We start from the raw sequence: 19670 nt of genomic DNA on the forward strand, positions 1-19670 counted from the left end.
TGTTCTATGTATGTCTCAAACACATCAGATCCCAAAAAATGCCTCATTACTTTCCCCTCAAAACCTGTCTTCATAACTTTACTATTTCTTTTGAGTTTCATTGTTTCTTAGTCATTTTTCAGCCATGTCTGACTCTCCAGCTCATTTTACAGATGAGGAAACTGAGGCAAACAGGGTTAAGTGACTTGCCCGGGCTCACACAGTAAGTTTGTGAGGCCACATTTAAACTCAGGTCTTCCAACTCAAGGGCCAGCACGCTATCTACTGTGCCATCTTCACCACTCTATCAGGACATGGCTAATATGTTTCTTCATTAGCCCGCTGGAATCTTGATTTGATTATTGCACTGATAAGAGGTCAGCACAGTAACATTCATTCATACTTATATGTCATTACTTGTTCATCCATTCCCTAGTTTATAGGCATCCCCACACACCTATTATCATTATGTGCCACCTCACAAAAAGACATAAATATTTTTGTACATCCTTTAAGTTTGTTTACCTTAAGACTGATTCTTCCCTCTGTTTACCGTACCTCTAGTTCTCTTTCCTCCGTTCTGTCCTTTCCTTCCTATTTTCCTATAGAGTGAAATGTATTTCTATATTTCTACATTCAACTCTGTATGTATGTATTCTTTCTTTTGACCAGTTCATATGAGAATAAGGTTCAAGTGCTAGCTGCTTCCCACCAACCTCTCCTCACTATTTGTATAGATGTCTATTTATACACCTTGATTATGTGAGATATTTTCCCTAACATTCCTGTCCCTTTCCCCTATCTCCCAGTTCCTTCATCTTCCCTTCCCTTTTCATTCTTAAATCATCAAGACATAACAAAACCACTCCCAGGCCTTATCTAATTGTATTCCCTCTATAAACTGTAAGGGTGATAGGGTCCAAAGGAGACATATGTATCATCTCTTCATATTTGAATATAAACAGTTTAGTCCTTTATCATGGTTCACTCATATTTGCTTTTCTATGTTTCTCTTTATTCCTGTATTTGAACTTCAAAAATTCTTCATGCCTTTGGTAAGGAATGCTTACAAGTCCACTGCTTCCTTTTTTCTTTTAAGCTACCAGGGTGATTATAAATTTTATCACAAAATTCGGATTTGTTGTTTATAAAACATGGTAGTTGTCCTTCGGAGTGGGCCATATTCTACTTTATACAAACTCTTTTTTTAATGATACTTAATGTTTAGAATTTCCATTATATACTTTACTTTTTTGACTAGTGGTTTTTGAGCCAATAAAATAAAAAACATATGTGTTAGATACCAAAAGTTGTGTAGCATTCATATTGGTGAATCTTAAGTTAGAATTTTCTGATGCCTAGAAATTAAGAGCTCTTTTCTAAATATTTGTAACAAAACATTTACGTATAAATTGGTTGATGTAGTAATATTGCATTTTCAGAAAACTCTAAGTTGGCAAAACTATGTGCCATTTATTCAATCAACTTAGTCTTTTTATTAACACAAGTTAAATTTTTTGATTTGACAAAAGCTTCAGAAGTACTCCTTTGTACATAAAGGAATAAATTATCACACAGTGATGTCCCCATCCAAAACACACACACACACACACACACACACACATCTGTCGCCATGTAGGGTTTTTTTGTTGTTGTTTTTTCAAAATCCACACTGCTTGATGGGAACCCACATATATTTGTTTTCAGATGAAGAGATGTATTCAGAGCCTTCCTGTTTTACAGTAGATGTATTATCTGGAATGAACAGTAGAGGTTCATCCTGAGAAAAACTTTTTACTACTTCTTTGGTGTGGTTGAAGGTGCTTCTCAGCTTGGTTTTTTCTTTTTTTTACTGTCAGTTTATCTTCCTCCTTGATGGATTCTAAACCTAAATATTCGATATCTTCCTTTATATGACTTAGTTTTCAGTGACGCTGATCGTTGCTGTTGCTTATGCATTTATTTCTGGTTGTAATATTGCAAATGTCTAGTATGGACTGAAGTCATATGGTAAAATTCTTTAGAGCCGCCCGAGTGGCCATGGATTTTGTCACCCAAGCAGTGAGTCAGTAGTTTACAGGTCCGCACTAAATTTTGAGCCTGTGATCTGTTTTTCAATGTTATATGAGTTTTATTTTTCACAGATTTGATATCTGGACCACTGCTTTGTGATTTCAGATTTTTATCAACTTGTTTTTTTCTTACTTTAACTGGCTTATGAAAATTCTGTTGAGTTTCCTTAGCATTCCTTATTATACTTTTAACTACAATTCTAGTTGTAGCTTTGAATTTCTTGTTTTGCTGAAATGATTTTTTTTCTGAGTACCTGTAGCTATGCCCTGCTCAGACTGAATCAGAAATTTACTGTTCTTGGACTTAACATTCATACTATTGAATGAAGAAATATTACTGGACTGCCTATTTCTGTCATCTTGATTTTCTGCTATTTTTTAAAAATTAATTAATTTTTAGTTTTCAGCATTCACTTCCATAAGATTTTGAGTGAATTTCTGCTGTTTCATGAGATTCTATTTTAATATTTTTGGCATGCTGTTATGGACTATGGTCAGGAGGACCATGGATAATGTTTTCTAAAACATTGCTTTTTGATTCATTATAGTGGTATATACACTCTTTAAATTAGTTTCGTTACATTTCTACAGTATCTGAGTGTTCATCAGATAGTTTAGTATCTGCACCTTTAAGGTTAACCCAAAGATTTGTAGTTTCTTGAAGTGAGGGTGCAGCTTTAATAGCAGATTCCATAGTGTCCTGCAATTCTGTATTACATTCAGTAATCTCAGCCACAGAATTGGATAGAACCACACTGTTCTCTATATTGTTTGGAGTTCAACAAGCAGCAACATCAGATGAGGCAGCAGCACCCTCTGCTACCTCCATTTGGTCAACCTCTCTGGAAAATTTTAAGGTTTCCTTTCATGTATGGTCAATACTTCCATTAGAGTCCTTTCCTTTGAGATGAGTTTCACCTATTTTATTGGTAATAGGATCATTATGTTTAAATTCTTCTTTATCTAAAAGCTTAAAAAATACTGGACTGGTTTTACTTTCTGCTTTTTCTTCAGTACTACAAGTCTCTGATAGATGAGGAGTAGTTAATGAATGGGATGGCACAGTTATTTCTCCTTTGTGGCATTTATATTTAATAACTAGTTTGTCTTCATCCTTAAGTTCTTGACAAGGTGATCATGCTGAGTGACTTGAAAAAAACTGTTGACACTTCGGGTACCTCTTCTGTTTAATCCAGTATATTAGCTACTCCTTTTGACTTCTGGTTTGAGTGTTCAAACACCTTCTTCCGTATTTTGACACCTGTCCAGTAGTCTGAATTCTGTTTTTTGTACATATGCACTCTTGACAGCTGCTTTCTTTGAATTAGTTAAAGATGTTGTATTTAAATGGTTGGCTGTAGTGCTTTGTCGCAAATTTTGCACTTGTTCTTGTGCCTAAAGAAGACGATTTTCTTGTTTCTGACTGAAACACTTTGTCCCTTAGATTTCTGTTAGGCAAAATAAGTTCTTCATCAATGGTGTCATTACCACTTTCTTTAGCAACTCCTTCATCTATTATATCATCAAGACCAATAACTGTTGAACAAAGCATCTGGAAACTGGGATTGTTGCTATCCACAACAGACGTACAGAACTAGTTACTCACAGATCCTAACATAGGATCCTCATCGCTGAGCATGTTATTCAGCAAGTCCTCTAAGACGTTAAGACTTGTACTAAAATCTTCATAGACTTCATTCTCCAGGTTGGATCCTTAAATCACCTTGAAACTGTGCCCCCAAACTTCCTTCAAAACATAGTTCAGGTACCCCTTCCAACTAGGACTTTTTTGATTTCACAGCTTACCTAATTTTAAGTCTTGTATACACATACACACACACGCACACACAACACACAACTTGTATCCACTATTTCATTAAAGATCAATTTTTTTTCTCTACCATTATATTCAGTTTTGCTGTGTAAGTTATTCTTGGCTCTCAGCCAATATCTTTTGACTTCTGGAATATTTTATTCCAAGTTCTCTTATTCTTTATAATAGTAGCTATTAAATCTTGTGGGATCCTTACTGGCTCCTCAGCACTTCAGTGTTTTTTTTTTTCTGACTGTTTGAGTATTTTTTTTTAACCTGGAAGCTCTGGATCTTGTCTATGATATTCCTGGGAGTTTTCAGTGTTGAGGTTTCTTTCAGAAGATAGGTGGATTCTTTCTGTTTCCACTTTGCCTTCTCGTTCTAAGAGATCTGAGCAGTTTTCTTTTGAGATTTCTTGAAATATGATATCTAGGCTCTTTCAGATTATCCAGAGATTCTTAACAGATTTCTCCTCAATCTGTTTTTCAGGTCAGTTGTTATGGCTGCCTTACATTTTGTTCTACTTTTTGGACTTAAAAAAATTATTTTTTGTGTGTCTTGTCATTGGCTTCTGTTTGATCCATCTTAGTTTTCAGGGGGTTTGTGGCTTGGGCTAGGTTTTGTACCTCTTGTGCCAAGCTTTCCTTTTATTTTTTATTTCATTTTTCTTTCCAACTATTTTTTCCACAGCTCACATTTCTTTTCCATTTTGTCTCTCAAATACTCTCATTACATTTACAAAAAAACTTTATAAGCTTTCTTAACACTTCCTCTTTTCCAGACAGTCTAGTCAAGGTTGTGCCCAAGCTGGGTTTTCCTTTGACACTTTGTTTTTGTAGACATTCTCTTCTATGTTTGTGTCTTAAGTATTTCAACTATCAAAATAGTTCATTATGGTGGGGCTCTTTTTTTGTTTGCCTGTTCTTCCAGTCTTCTTCCTAACTTTAGATTTTATGTTATGGCTAGGCTCTGCCGTAATTCTGAAGGGATGGTCTGGGCTGGTCCTGTTGCTACTTTCTAGGGGTATTGAATGTTGTGTTATTCCTGGATTTCAGGGGTAGGCTAGGGCCTTGCAAGCTTTCGATGCTCCCAAAGTGGTCTGATCCAGGGCAAAGTCTATTTACTGCTCCCATGGTCGGAGCTCTGCAAATTCCTGTCTTGGGTTTGGGTCTGTACAAGAATAGACTGCTGCTAGATTTAGCCCCTATCAGTTAACAGGAAAGCTCTTTTGGCTCAAAGTGGCAGAATTATGAGCTCCCCTCTGGTCTCTGGTTCCTGCTGCTTTCTGAACTTCCTCCTTTTTCAATTCCCAAGACCCGACTGCCTGGGTCCTCTTCTTAGCCTGCCCTGGATCTGTGACACAGAATTGGGTAGCAGTTGACAAAGCTTCCAGTCCATACCTATCCCCATTGTGCTCATGTGCAGCATACTCCTGTCCAGACCCTATCCCTATTGTCCACAGACTTTTCTCAGTCTCTTTATGCTAATCTGAGCTAAACAAATGCCTTATTCTGACTTTTTCTGGATTTCTCCGTCGAGATTAGTCTGATATATTTTCTAGATTGGTTTGAAGGAGTTTGTGGAGAAGAGCTTACTACATTGCTTCCTACCACTCCACCTTCTTGACTTCACCTCCTCTAATTCATTTTTCACACAACTAACTACCAAAATAATTCTCCTAAACTATAGATGGGACCACATAGCTCTCCTGCTCAGTAAACTCCAGAGCTCACTATCGCCCCTAGCCTAAAATATAAATTCTTTTATTTGGTTTTTAAAGCCCTACACCACTAGGGCTCGCCAATCTTTCCAGCCTTGTCATACATTAATTACTCTTTTTCCAGATCTCTACTGTACAGCTAAAATGGTCTTTGCTTGTCCCTCACACACTGCTGTCATCTCCTATCTCAGTGCCTTTGCGCTGGTTGTCTCCTATGTACTCCCTCCTCATCTCTATTACATAAAAACCCTTCCAAGAATTAGTTCTTTAAGTGATATAAGTTTATTATTTAAAGGAGAATGAAATGTTATTCTCCTTCTACAGTGAGAATAAGAAAGGAAGGAATGAAACTAGATGAATTTCTTTGATAGACAGGGCTAGGACAGGAAGGAGATTTAATAAAATTCTGTGTGGGGTTGTTATTTATAACTTTCCTTCCCTGGACACTTATAAATATAGGATAGATAACTATAAATTTTCTATAAGCATATTGATGATTAGGAAGAGTGAAATTTTAAATACAAAATTATCTTAGTCAGTCAATAAACTTAATAAATTAAGTCCCTACTATGTGCCTGGTACTTGGTAAGTGCTGGGGATGTAAAAAGAAGCAAAAGATGCTCCCTGCCCTCGAGGGGCTCACAATCAAATGGGAGACACAAGCAAATTATATATACATGCAAGCTTTACACAGAATGAATCAGAAATAATTAAAAGAGAGAAAGCAATAAGAGGGATTGGGAAAGATTTCCTGTAGAAAATGGAATTTTAGTTGAGACAGGCTGCCAGGAAAGCCAGTGGGCAGAGATGAGGAGAGAAGGCATTCCAGCAAGAAAAAAAATGCCTGGAACCAGGAAATGGAGTGTCTAATTCATGAAACAGCAAGGAGGCCAGAGTCATTGAATCAAAAAGTATGTGGTAGGAAGTAAGGTGTAAAAAGATTGGAAAGGCAGGAGGGAGCTAGGTTTATGAAGGTCTTTGAATGCCAAACAGAGGATTTTGTATTGGATCCAGAAGCTGTAGGAAGACATTGGTATTTATTGAATAGAAGTGACATGATTGGACCTGCTTTTGTCTTCTGATAGCTCAATAAAAATATCTGTTTTTCTAATATTGGGGTAGGAGGAGAAAGAACTTTTAATGAAATTTTTTAATGGCTTGTGTATTTTATTTGCAGCCCAGTCCATTGAGCAGCGACTTATGAAGATGGATCACTCTGCCATCCACCCCCATTTACTTGACATGAAGATTGGTCAAGGCAAATATGAACAAGGGTTCTTTCCAAAGTTGCAGGCTGATGTCCTGACAACCAACAATAAGTAAGTACCTCCTAGATTGAAGAGTTGAATTAAGTAATAAGTGAAGAACATTAGGCTCTGAATTTCAGACATGGCACTTAACCTATGTGGATTACATCTGTGAAGGTGGCATCCATCAACTGTCTTCAACTTTTATATTAAGTGTCAGTTTGAAAGATAAGATTAGATTTAACCTGGGCATTGCTTGATTTCTTGTTCTGTAGTAGAACAAATCTGAAAAGGCAGACTCTTAATAATGTTCATCTTCTTAAAAATTACATATTGTTTGAAATAGCATTGCCATTCTTTGCTTAGATTGACTGTAAGTGTTGTCTATTAGTTAAATACCATCAGTAAATTTATCAGTTTACAAAAAAACAAAGGAACTCTGAAGCATCCTTATCTTTTATGATAGATGATGGCATTCAGACATAAAAGTCGAATTCAAGGCTGCTTTTTATTTGTAGCTTTACTTGTTTTTTAGATAACTACAAATATTTGTTTAAAAGATCAGTGTTTAATTAGCTAGTTTTCAAGAAGAAAAACAAAGGATGGTATTAGTCCCAACAACTACCTTTTCAGAGTGTGTTATACTAAGTGTCATGAGACACTCATGATGCTCAGACATGAGACATGAGACACTCAGAGAGTGAGGTGGACTAGGAGGCAGGAGTAACTGAGTTCTAGTTTTGATTCTACTGTTAATTTATACAAGTCATGTCACCTCCATGGCCTCGTTGCTACATCTGCACTATACCTCATACCATTTTATTGACGCTCAGAGAGGTAAATGACTTGACTAAGACAGAGTAAGACATGAGGGAACCTAGATTTTCTGACTCCGAGTCCAGTGACTTCTTATTTGCTTTATTTTTTTCTATGAGAAAATAATATGAAAGAGGATTATATATGAAATCATGAATTTCTGTTACATACTTCGTTTTTAAAAGTGTATGTTAAATGTTATTATAATAAATTTGCCCCAACTGAACTTTTTTGTTTTCTTCTGTATGTTCTTCTTTTATGCTTTCTTTTTTTTATCTGTTATTTCCCACTAACTAGGCCCTTTTTGGGGGGGGCAGCTAGATGGCTTAGTGGGGAAACTGAGTTCAAATCCAACCTCATGTACTTACTAGCTGTGTCATTTGGCAAGTCACTTATCCTGTTTGCCTCAGTCTCTTCATCTGTAAAATGAGCTGGAGAAGGAAATGGCAAACCACTCCAGTATCTTTGCCAAGAAAACCCCATATGGGGTCACGACTAATTAAAAACAAAGGCAGACAGCTCGATGGCTCAGTGGATAGAGTACTGGACTTGAAGTCAGGAAGACCTGAGTTCAAATCCAGCCTTAGACACCTACTAGCAATGTGACCCTAGACAAGTCACTTAACCTCTGTTTGCCTTAATCCAGTGTGGAAGGAAATGACAAACCATTCTGGTAACCTTGTCAAGAAAAGCCCATAGATAGTATAGTCCATGGGGCCACACAAAGTCATACACTACTGAATCACTCAACAACAATGCTCCTCCACTAAATAGCTCCCCTCAGGAATCCTGCCTGTATAACAAGTATCATCAAGTAAAATGAACCAACATGTTGATCACATTTGAAATTTCACATCTCATTCTGAGTCCATTTCCAGTGCTCTTTTCATTATACAAACAATTAAATTAATTAATTAGATTAGATAGGAACTCTAAGGTTCCTTTTAGCCTCCAGATCCTGTGATATCTCTGACTACCTGGAAAGTTGTATTAAGGTCTAATAAGGTTAAAAGAAGTAGACAATAGCAAAAGAAAACAAAATTGGGAATTATTGGGCAATTTAAGCACAATGGTTTGGTGTGGTTCAGAGCCATCCAAGGTATTTAATTTTATATCTACTTTTAATTGATAGCTTTTGTTTTTATATCACCTTCATTTATTAGTCTATTACCAAGTATTTATTAAATACCAAGTATGTAGTAGGCACTGTGCTAGGTATGGAAGGTACAAGTACAAAAACCTGAAATAATCCTTACTTACAAGAGCCTGTATTCTATCAGTTGCAACAGCATGTACATCACTAAGTAGATATAGGATAAATGTATGCCAAATAAACACAAAATAAATTAAAGGTACTTAGAGAGGGAGAGCACTAGCAGTTGGGCAAAGACTTCATGTAAAGGTTGGTGTCTGAACTGCATCTGGAGGGAAGAGAGTGATTCTTTGAGGTTGAAATGAGGAGGGAAGTGTATTCAAGGGATGGGGGAATGCCAGCACAAAATATATAGACAAAAGGTGGAAGACCTTGTGTGAACCACAAAGAGAAAGTCAATTTGGCTGTTCAGTAAAGAGCAAGAAGGAGAATAATGTCTAATGAAGATGGAAAGATATGTTGGGGCCAGGCTGTGAAAAGAGTTTTACAAGCCAAAGAGGAGTTTGGCTAGAGTTTTTCTTTATTTTAGAGAAAATAGGAAACCATTGGAGTTTACCGAGTGGGGGAACGATATGACCAGATCTCTGTCTAAAGAAAATCATTTTGTCAGTTGTGTGGAGAATTCATTAGACTGGGGACAGTCTTGAGGCAGGGAGATCAGTCAGGCCATTGCAGAAGTGGTACAGAGAGAGATGAAGTAGGCCTGAAATAGAATGGTGTCTGCAATGGTGTCTTCAAGAAGGGGTCATATTTCCAATATCTTTTCCTTTTTCCTTCCCTCTCAAACAAAGCATCCCTTCTTAAAAAAAAAGACCAAAAACTGAGTAAAAAAATCAATTGGTTATTCTTATGTGACGGAATATCCAATATTTCACACGCTTATTCCCTCATCTCTGTAATGGAGGGCAGAAAAATACATTTTCTCAACTCTTCTCAAGGTTCAAGCTTCTTGGTTATAATTAAACAGCATTTTCCTTTTTCTTTTTTTTCATCTACATTTTAGTCATTCTCTATTGTTTTTCTGTCTCTATCTGGTAATTTTGATCTGAATCAAGTTATAGAAATCTCCCCATGCTTCTTCAGATTTTTAATAAACATTGTTTCTTATGGTGCAGTAAATATTTTCTTACATCTAGGTCCCCTAATTTGTTTAGGCATTTTCCAGGAGATGGACATTTGCTTTGTTTCTAATTTTTTGCTACTACAAAATCAAGCTGCTTTGAATATTTGGTATATATGGGAACTTTTTTCTTTGACATCACCAGGGTAGGATCTTTGATTCAAAGGGTATATTCTCTTTTTTTAAAGCATATTATTTTCTAGATTGGTTGGCCCAATTCATAGCTTCACTATAATAGTGTTCCCATTTCTTTTTCAGTATCTTCAGCATTGACTTTTCCCATCTTTGCTAATATGTTCAGTGACAATTCAGAGTCATTTGAATTTGATTTTTCTTATTAGAGATTTGGAGTGGTCTTTTATAGAATGATAAATAGTTTGCAGTACTTTCTTTGATAACTGTTTATTCATATCCTTTGACCAGTTTTTCATTAGGAAAATTTCAAAGGAAAAGTTAGGGAACTAGTAAAATAGGCACCTTTAAAAAAGTGAAGTGATGGATCCTAAACTCAGTGACTCATCTGATTATTTGGCAGTAATGGGGTATCTTGTGAAAGATGTTTTTCAAATGTGGTGTTTTTATCTCACAGTTTAGTATACTATTGAAGTATACAATGCTGGCACTTACTTTTCTTTTCACCAAAGTATGTCCCAAAAGGACAAAGAAGAGACACATTTATGGTTTTTCTCCCCCAGTATTTTTATTCCCCTCTACAAGTTTAACTTAGGTTTAGTTTTAGGTTAAAAAAAAATCTGTACTCAACTAGATAATGTGACATTTGATTCTTTTTTAAGTCACAGTGTGCTTCTGTCCTCTTTGACCTTGGATTTATATAGTTAATGTCTTACAGTTTTGGACAGCCTGTTAGGAATAGAACACTGATTAGTTTCATGCCACATACTAGCTTAAGATATTTAGTTACTGTTGTTGAAGATGTATAAGCTATCAATAACTCTGTAATATATTCTTAACCAAAAAAAGGGATAGAGGCAATTACAAAGGATAAAATAGATTATTTTGATAACATGAGATTGAAAGGCCTATGCAGTTCATTCAGTATAAGAAGGAAAGCAATTGACTTGGAAAAAATCAAATTTATATACAAATTCTTTGTATCAGATTTCTCAGATAAGGATTTGATACCTTAAATTATGTAGACAACTAACAGTGATATATAAAACCAACAGCCATTTCTCGAAAGATAAATAGTCAAAGGATATGAATAAATTAATTATATAAATAAAATAAATTAATTAAAAGAATTTACAAACTTTTAACCATATAAAAGAATGCTCCAAGTCACTACTACTAAGAGAAATGCAAATCAAAATAACACTTTGGCTTCTCCTCACACTCAGCAAATTGGCAAAGATGACAAAGGAAGGGAGTAGACAGAGGAGAGGATGTAGAAAGATAGGCACATGTAAAACACATTGGTGAAGCCGTTAATTGATGTAAACATTCTATATAGCAGTTTGGAATTATGCAAATACAGCAGTAAACAATGTCCATAACCTTTAAGCCAGAAAGCCTGCTACTAGGCATTTATCTGAGATTGTGGACAAAAAATAAAGTTTCCTATGTACCAATATATTTATCTTTTCTGGTAGTAGAGAACTGGGAGTTGAGGGCAGCAGAGTTAGATACCAATCCTGTCAATGGGAACAACTAAACAAAATACAGTACTTGAATACAGTGGAATGCTACTATCAAGAAATGGTAAACCAAGGAAAGTTTTACATGAACTGATGAAGTAAGCAGAGCTATGGAAATGTTACATGAAATGACTACATCACAAAAGGAAAAAAAAGTAGGCATAACACAATAAAAATGAACAGTGAAAAAATATGAAGAGCAAAAGTGGCAAGATTAGAAGGGAAGCAGAAAGCCGGGAAACAATTTTTACAGCTAGTGTCTCTGATAAAGGTCTCATTTCCAAAATATATAGAGAACTGAGTCAAAGGTACAAAAATATGTCATTTCCCAGTTGATAAATGGTCAAAGGATATGAACAAGGAGTTTTCAGAGGAAGAAATTAAAAATATCTATAGTCACATGAAAAAATGCTCTGAATCACTATTGATTAGAGAGATGCAAATCAGAACAACTCTAAGGTACCACATCACACCTATCAGATTGGCTAACATGACAGAACAGGAAGATGTTATATGTTGGAGATGTGGGAAAATTAAAACAGTAATGCATTGTTGGTAAAGTTGTGAATTGGTTCAACCATTCTGAGAGCAATTTGGAACTGTGCCCAAAGTACAATCAAAATGCATATCCTTTGACACTTCTAGGTCATTATTCCAAAGAGATCATTAAAAAGGGGAAAGGACCCACATGTACAAAAATATTTATGGCAGCTCTTTTTGTGGTGGCGGAGAACTGGAAATTGAAGAAATGCCCATCCGTTGAGGAACGGCTAAACATGGTATATGAATATAGTGAAACACTGTTGTTCCACAAGAAATGATGAGCAGGTGGATTTCAGAAAACCTGGAAAGACTTGCATGAACTGAGGCCAAGTAAAGTGAACAGTTGTACACAGTAACGCCAATATTGTATGGCGACTAACTTTGATAGACTTATTTCCTCTCAGTAATGCAGTGATCTAAGGGCATTTCCAAGGGACTCATGATGAAAAATGCTGTCCACATCCAGGGAAATTACTGGAGTCTGAATGCAATTGAAGCGTACTATTCTCTCTCTCTCTCTCTCTTTTTCTTTCTCTCTCTCTCTCTCTCTCTCTCTCTCTCTCTCTCTCTCTCTCTCTCTCTCTTTGTTGTTTGTTATTTCTCAAGGTTTTTCCCTTTGGTTCTAATTCTTCTTTACAATATGACTAATGTGGAAATTAGGTGGAGGAGAAAATTTAAAACTCAAAATCTTGTAAAAGTGAATGTTGAAAACAAAAATTAAATAATTATTTTTTTAAAAAGTGGCCCCAGAGAAGAGGTATGAGGAAACACCTCTCCCCAGGGAGTGTGATATTCCACAAGTACAGAATATTGCAAAAGTTGCTAGAATTTTTTCAGTGTATTGATTTAGTTTGCTGCTTTTTTCTCTTCTTTTTTAAAAATTAAATTTCTTGTTTTAAAGGAAAGGGATGTAGAATTTAGACAATATAAAAACAAAAGCTGTCAAATAAAAAAATTATTTAAAAAACTACACATAAATGTTCTTATTCACTAATAAGAAAAGCGCATGTTGCAACAACTCTAATATTATACCCTATATACATCAGATTAACAAAGATGGTAAAAGAGTAAAATAGCAAATGTTGAGGGGTTGTGGCAGGGCAAGCACACTGACACTATTAATGGAGCTATGAATTGATTCAACCATTCTCTCAAACAGTAGGAAACTATTTGTAGCAAAACTTCTTGTTACAGCAAAGAAGTAGAAACAAAATCAGTTTTCTTTGGTGGGTTTCCCAATTGTGACATATGAATGTAGGGGAATTTGTGCCATAAGAAATAGGATGGTTTCAGAAAAATATGGAAAAATTTACAAGAACTGATACACGCTAAAGTTAGCAGAACCAAGGGAACATTTTACGTGATAGCCAGAGCAATAATATGAAAAGAAACAACTCTGAAAAATCTCTGGAACTCTGACCAAAGCAATGCAAAATAATGATTTCAGAAAACTGAGAGTGTATCTGATATGCCTTGGCAGAGAGGTAATGTCTAGAGCAGAGGTTCTCAAACTTATTTGACCTACTACCCCCTTTAAAAAAAAATTACTCAGTGCCCCCCTGGAAATCTACTTTCTTTAATCCTTTTCTTTTTTTTTTTTTGGAAACTTGTGTCATTTCAAAAAATATATGTAATTTTTAAAAAAGTGATGCATCTTAAATTTAATAATTTATTATAAATTTGTGGGGTTTTCCTGCATTGAAATTTTGATGATGCAGTATTGCATCATGTAACTGCATAGTATTATATTGTAAACGAGCCATTATATCCACATATTCCTGCTGATGCATGCTGGACTTTCCAACAATGCTGGACATGCTTACCTGCCAACACTTGCTTGTTAAGACCTGTCTGGGCAGTCTTGACCACTGATCAGTTATAACTTGCATTTTCTTTGGTTATTTGGAATTTAATTTAATCACTATGACTTTAACTCTGTTACACAACAGATGAAACATACAAGTGGTTTTTCAAAATTCTCTTGTGTTCTCTTCTTTCCTCATGCTTCCACCACCCACTTATTTTTATTCAAAGCACCCCCCAGTATCAGCCAAGGCTACTACTACTGCCCTGAATCTTTCCAGAGCCCCTGAGGGGGTGGTATTGCCCACTTAAGGAACGTGCAATCTAGAACAGGCCTGTACAACCTTCAGCCACAGGCACACCAAAGGATTTCAGGTGGCCCACAAAAAATGTAGAGGAAAACACCCTTTGGTAGGCCACAGGTTGTACAGGCCTGGTCTAAAGGTACAGAATGAGGTGTGCATTTTCAGGTGTGGTCCATGGGTTTTTTTGTTTTGCCTGATTATGCATATTTTTTTCTAAGGAAGCCCTTCTACTTCAGAAGTTGGAGAATGGTATTTGGTAGGTAGTAATGGTCATGGACAGAAAAGAAAAAAAAGTATATTATTCATTTAAATAAATGGTTACTAAACAAATTTAGATGGCCATATTGATGATTCATATTGTTTTAATAAAATGTTATTTTTCAAGAAAACACATCATGAGCCACATCCAGAGAAAGAATGATGGAATCTGAATACAGATTGAAGCATACTCTTTGCACTCTCTCTTTTTTGTTTTGTTTTTTTCTTTCTTGTGATTAATTCCATTGGATATAATTCTTCTTTGCAACATGATTAACGTGAAAATATCTTTAATTTGAATATATATGTTGAGCCTGTATCAGATTGCATGCTGTCTTGGGGAGGGGAAAAGGAAAGGAGGGGTAGAAAATTTGGAACACAAAAGCTTATGGAACAGAATGTTTTAAACTAAATGTAAATAATTTTTAAAAACACGATGAAGATGCTGCAGAAGGAATAATGAAGCATGCTGTTGTGGTAGCACCAAGTCAGCAAGCATTAGACGGAACTAGTAGATTGAAGTATTATTACATATCTTGTCCAGCAAAGTATCCATATTTTTTACAAAGGAGGGTTCATTCTAGATCTGAGTGGATTAGTGGGAACTGACTCCGATCTAAAGGTAAAAAGCATCGAACAGAACATATGTGCTTCTTGTATCACAAGAAATTCCAAATGGATTCATGATGTAAATGTAAAAGATCATTATCATTTAAAATGACATAAGTGTATATATTATGTACATGTGTAACATTGTAATATGTAACTGGCTCCATAGGCATTTAATAAATGCTTATTGCATGAGTGAATGCATCTAGGAGTCATGGAATATTGTATTTTCAGTATTAGATCATTTCTTTTATTTTCTGAAAATGGAAACCTTATTTTGTTTTAACCTGAAAATTTTTGGATGTGATTATTTCAGTCGCTGGGTTAGCCGGAGTTCCACAGCACAGCGTAGGAAAGATCGCCCACGACAGCATTCAGAGCATGTGGGATTAGACAATGACTTAAAAGAGGTATGTAATTTACTTCCAAATTTTACCTCAGACTCAGAGTTAAAGAATTCAGAGTCATTCAACTTCTATTGTCCTTCAGCATTTACATGTAATGTGTTCTTTCTAAATATATGCTTGATATTGGTTTGTCCAAGTAATTATTATGTAATCATGCATATTTTAACCAAAATATACACTTTTTTAAAGCAACTGAAAATGTTTAAAAATATTTTATACCCATGCTTGACATGGAAAAAGAAAATTTTTCTTTTTTCTCATTTTAAGTGAAAAAAATCTCAAGTAGAGACAGAGGTTCTTGCCAAATTTATTTCAATATATTTCACATAGAAAGAAAAACCTTAGGCATTATTGGTGTCCTAAGCATTTAACACATAGTTACTAGGCACAGTGGAGAGAGTAACAGGCTTGAAGTCAGGAAAAGAGTTCAAAGCTGACCTCAGACACTTACAAGCTATGTGACCCTGCTCAAGTCATTTAACTCTGTTTGCCTCAGTTTCTCATCTGTAAAATGAGCTAGAGAAGGAAATGGCAAAACACCTCCAGTATCTTTTCTAATAAAACCCCAAATGAGTTCTTGAAGAGTTGGACACAACTGAAAACAACTAAATGACAACAAGGTGTTCAGTAAATTCACGTCAGTTGATTAATTTTTTTTTTATTTGTTTGGGGATGTGTTTTTGCGAGGTCATCAGGGCTGAGTGACTTTCCTAGGGTCATATAGCTAGTAAGTATCAGATGTCTGAGGTCAAATTTGAACTCAGGTCCTCCTGACTCCAGAGAGAGTGCTCTGTCCACTGTGCCACCTAGCTGCCCCTTGATTGATTAATTTATGAGAATGGCTCAGAAATGCCTGTGCATCCTAAAGCATCATTTTTCGTGTTTTCTCTTGCTTTCTGTTTTCTCCCTAGTGTTGTGTTTCAAAAAGAATCTTCACTATAATCATGATTCATGCTTTATTTGTGCTCCTTGAAAATAAAATTATCATGTACTACAAATCACTAATATCTAAATAATTACATCTCAGATACGATTTACAGTAATATAAATAAATGGAAATACCTTCAGTAGGCCTATTAACTATTTCTAAATCCGAACGTGTGGAAATAAAGTAAAATGCTATCATGCTAAGGACTTATTACTACTTTTGTTCATGTGAACATGCAAATACTCTTTGAAACCCTGCTTGTCAATTCCAGCATAGTCTCGTCAGTGTTCCTCTTTGTCCGTGACCGTGTGTGCACTCCCCCTTCCCCATTTCTTTATGCTTTGAATAGATCATCTGCATGCTTCCTTTGCTTGTCTTGTCTCTTCTCTCTTTTTCTTTCTTGCTCTTCTGGAATTGGCATATCTACCTCCTTTTAGCCTTCCCAGGAACTTTTGATCTGTCAGAATTACAAGACATTTTGGGAGTGGGATCAGGGGCCACCTCCTCCTGCACAACTTCCTAAAAAATCCTTCTCTGAATGCTGCCTGGTATGTCCTTTGGCTGAAAGCTGTTTTTCCAGATGTTTGACTCTTGCATGTACCTGATTGCCCATAGACCTTTAGACCCTTTACCTATTCACTTCACTTTACATAGGAATGTGCTGTCTTTACATTTGTTGCCAGCTTTCTTTTGCTGGGTTGTTTGTTTTTTTTAGCACTTTCTCATTCTGTTCTCTTTTTACCAAGTATAAAGGCACATGATCTTTTGTATCAATGATTCTTTCTTGGAGACACATCTGTTTTTATTATGCTGTCTCTTATCTGGTAGCAGTTTCTTCACCCTTAAGACTGGTTTTATTTCTTTCGTAAAATCACAAAAAATTATTCAGCAAAGTGAGTATATTTTTTATGTATGGAAACTTTTTCATTTTACTTTTTTAGTCCTGATTTAGTAGAGAAATGGTAAGAAAGGTGAAATTTCTCTTAAGAAATATTAATCAAGTTATTTTCTGAATTAAAAATTCTCACCTTTGGGGAAGAGTATGGCATTTAGTTAAAAGTTGGAGACAACACTTTAATTAAAAGGGAACAAATCCTTTTAGAAAAATTATCCTACTTTATAGGATTTGGTAGTTTCTAGATTTGAACTTTAGCAAATCTTAAAAAACAGCAAATTTTCCACCCTCAAAGAAATGAGTATTCTGTATGGTGAGTGGTTTAGAGATGGAAAAGAAAATAAAAATCTACTTTTTCCTCCAAAAATACCATTAAAAAACCATACCTTTATCTCCACTTTATTAGTTTTTAGGCACCTGATCTTCTTTTTGGGATTATCCAAGGTTGGAGCAGTACACATTTCATATAATGCTGCTAGCTATCTAGTTTGATGAAAGGATCTGCTGATGGATATATAGATAGATATCACTGAATCACCTGTAATGTGAGCTTGAGTTTTCAGAAACATGAATGCTATGGTTCTCATAGCAGCACTTTGCCAGTTTCATCTCCTGACTTTATGAATTTTAAAAGTGTAATGTTAAAGTTGCATCTATATGACTTAGAAGTTTAGTTTCCATAGCGGTGTTAGTTTTGTCCTGCTCACAATATTCCCTTACTCATTTGACCACTAGTGTGGAATTTACAAAAAAGAACAGGAGTTGATATTTGTAAAGTTTAATTTTACTTTGACTCTAATGTAATTTAAGTACATCTTTTAAACAGCAAGTAGAATTAGCCAATCTCCAGGAAACAGCATAAAAACAGTTTTTATCCTGATTTGTAATTTCTCCTCAGGAAAACAGTACCTTAAATTTACATGGAATTCAAAGAATTTATTATACATTCTCATAGAATCTCAACTTCTGCCCTTAAGTTAGAGGACTACCATTTGCGTCCACCTTTGCATCTGTGAAAACATTCCCTCTCCTATCCCCTCCCAGTGCCCCCACACACATACCCTCCGATGGCACCACTGCCTAATTAAAGACAAAAAACCTATTAACCATGGTTTTCAGACTCTGTATTTTGAATTAGGAAACACTTGCTATATAGGACTATAAGAGTAGTAGTTTACCAGGAGAAAAAAAAACAACAACTCAGAGATTCAGGCTAGCTTGATTATACTGAATGAATTTCTTTCTAGAAACTCTCAGGACTTGAGAGCATTGGGTAGAGTTACTGTGCTGCTACTATAACTTTTGACACCTAGATAAGAAATTATGCAATTTGATCCCATTGTCCTCTGGCTCTGGGCTGGGGCAAGGGGGATTTTTGGAAAATATGGGAAAGAAGGTAATAGAGAGAAGGGAAGTTTACTGTTCATTATATCTTGCATTTATAGAACACTTAATACTTTTCAAAGCAGTCCTAATCATCCAAAGATGTAGACAGGATTTAATATACCAGTTTTACTAATTATAATACAAAAAGGTTAAGACTTTATTAGGTCCCATAGTTTGTAAATAAGTTGGGACTAGAACACAGGTCTCCCAATTTCTAATCCACCGTACTTTCTATATTGCTTTTTCCTAAAATAAGTCCAGTATAATATGGAAGATGACTCAGTGCCCCCATCTCAACCCTTCAGATCATTGCAATTGACAGTGAAGAAGAGATGGAAGCCTCAGGCTATAGGTTACTTATATGATGAACCTTGATATCTCACAGGGCAAAGGGCAGTCCTGTCATAGACCAAAGAGATTTGAGAGTCACTATTTCATTTAAAGTTCTAGTTCTGGATTCCTAAAACAAGGATTTGGGTCCCAGTTATGACCCCATTACCTTGCATTTTGGTACATGATTTCGTATCTTAGCTTTCTCTGTGTCTATAAAATAGAATGAATAGAGCTATATACCTCTAACTAATTTATAAGAATATTGTAAAGATAAGTAACGATAATGATGTACAAGTGTTTTGAAATCTTAGCAGAAAAGGGGCTTCAATAATATTCAGTACTGTTTTCCATCTCATTTTGGAAGTTGTAACCAAATAGAATTTCAATCAGTCTTGGAGACATCATCATAGCAGACTAAGTGAGAGACTTGGAGTCCTGTGGCCCAAGGCTAAATTCCCTCTTTCACTAGCTGTATGACTCATAGGAACTGAGGTTCCTCTCTGAACTTCAATTCTCTCACCTGTGAAATGGAGGTAAGATGACTTAATGCTACTTACTTCACAGGATTATTGTGAGATCACTTTGTAATCTATAAAGCACTGTAGATATGAATTGTTATTATTAATAA

General features: G+C 35.6%; 1 protein-coding gene across 4 annotated transcripts in view; it reads left to right on the forward strand.

The window, feature by feature from the left end:
• DENND5B (DENN domain containing 5B) overlaps positions 1 to 19670 on the forward strand; it is a 174336-nt gene that overhangs the window by 87049 nt on the left and 67617 nt on the right. For all 4 annotated transcript variants that reach the window (XM_072654371.1, XM_072654374.1, XM_072654375.1 and 1 more), the window contains exons 7-8: positions 6762 to 6903; positions 15410 to 15503. In XM_072654371.1, the coding sequence (XP_072510472.1) occupies positions 6762 to 6903; positions 15410 to 15503 (236 nt within the window). The remainder of the gene's footprint in view (positions 1 to 6761; positions 6904 to 15409; positions 15504 to 19670) is intronic.

This window comes from Notamacropus eugenii, chromosome 3, assembly GCF_028372415.1.
Source record: "Notamacropus eugenii isolate mMacEug1 chromosome 3, mMacEug1.pri_v2, whole genome shotgun sequence".
Taxonomy (NCBI): Eukaryota; Metazoa; Chordata; class Mammalia; order Diprotodontia; family Macropodidae; genus Notamacropus; species Notamacropus eugenii.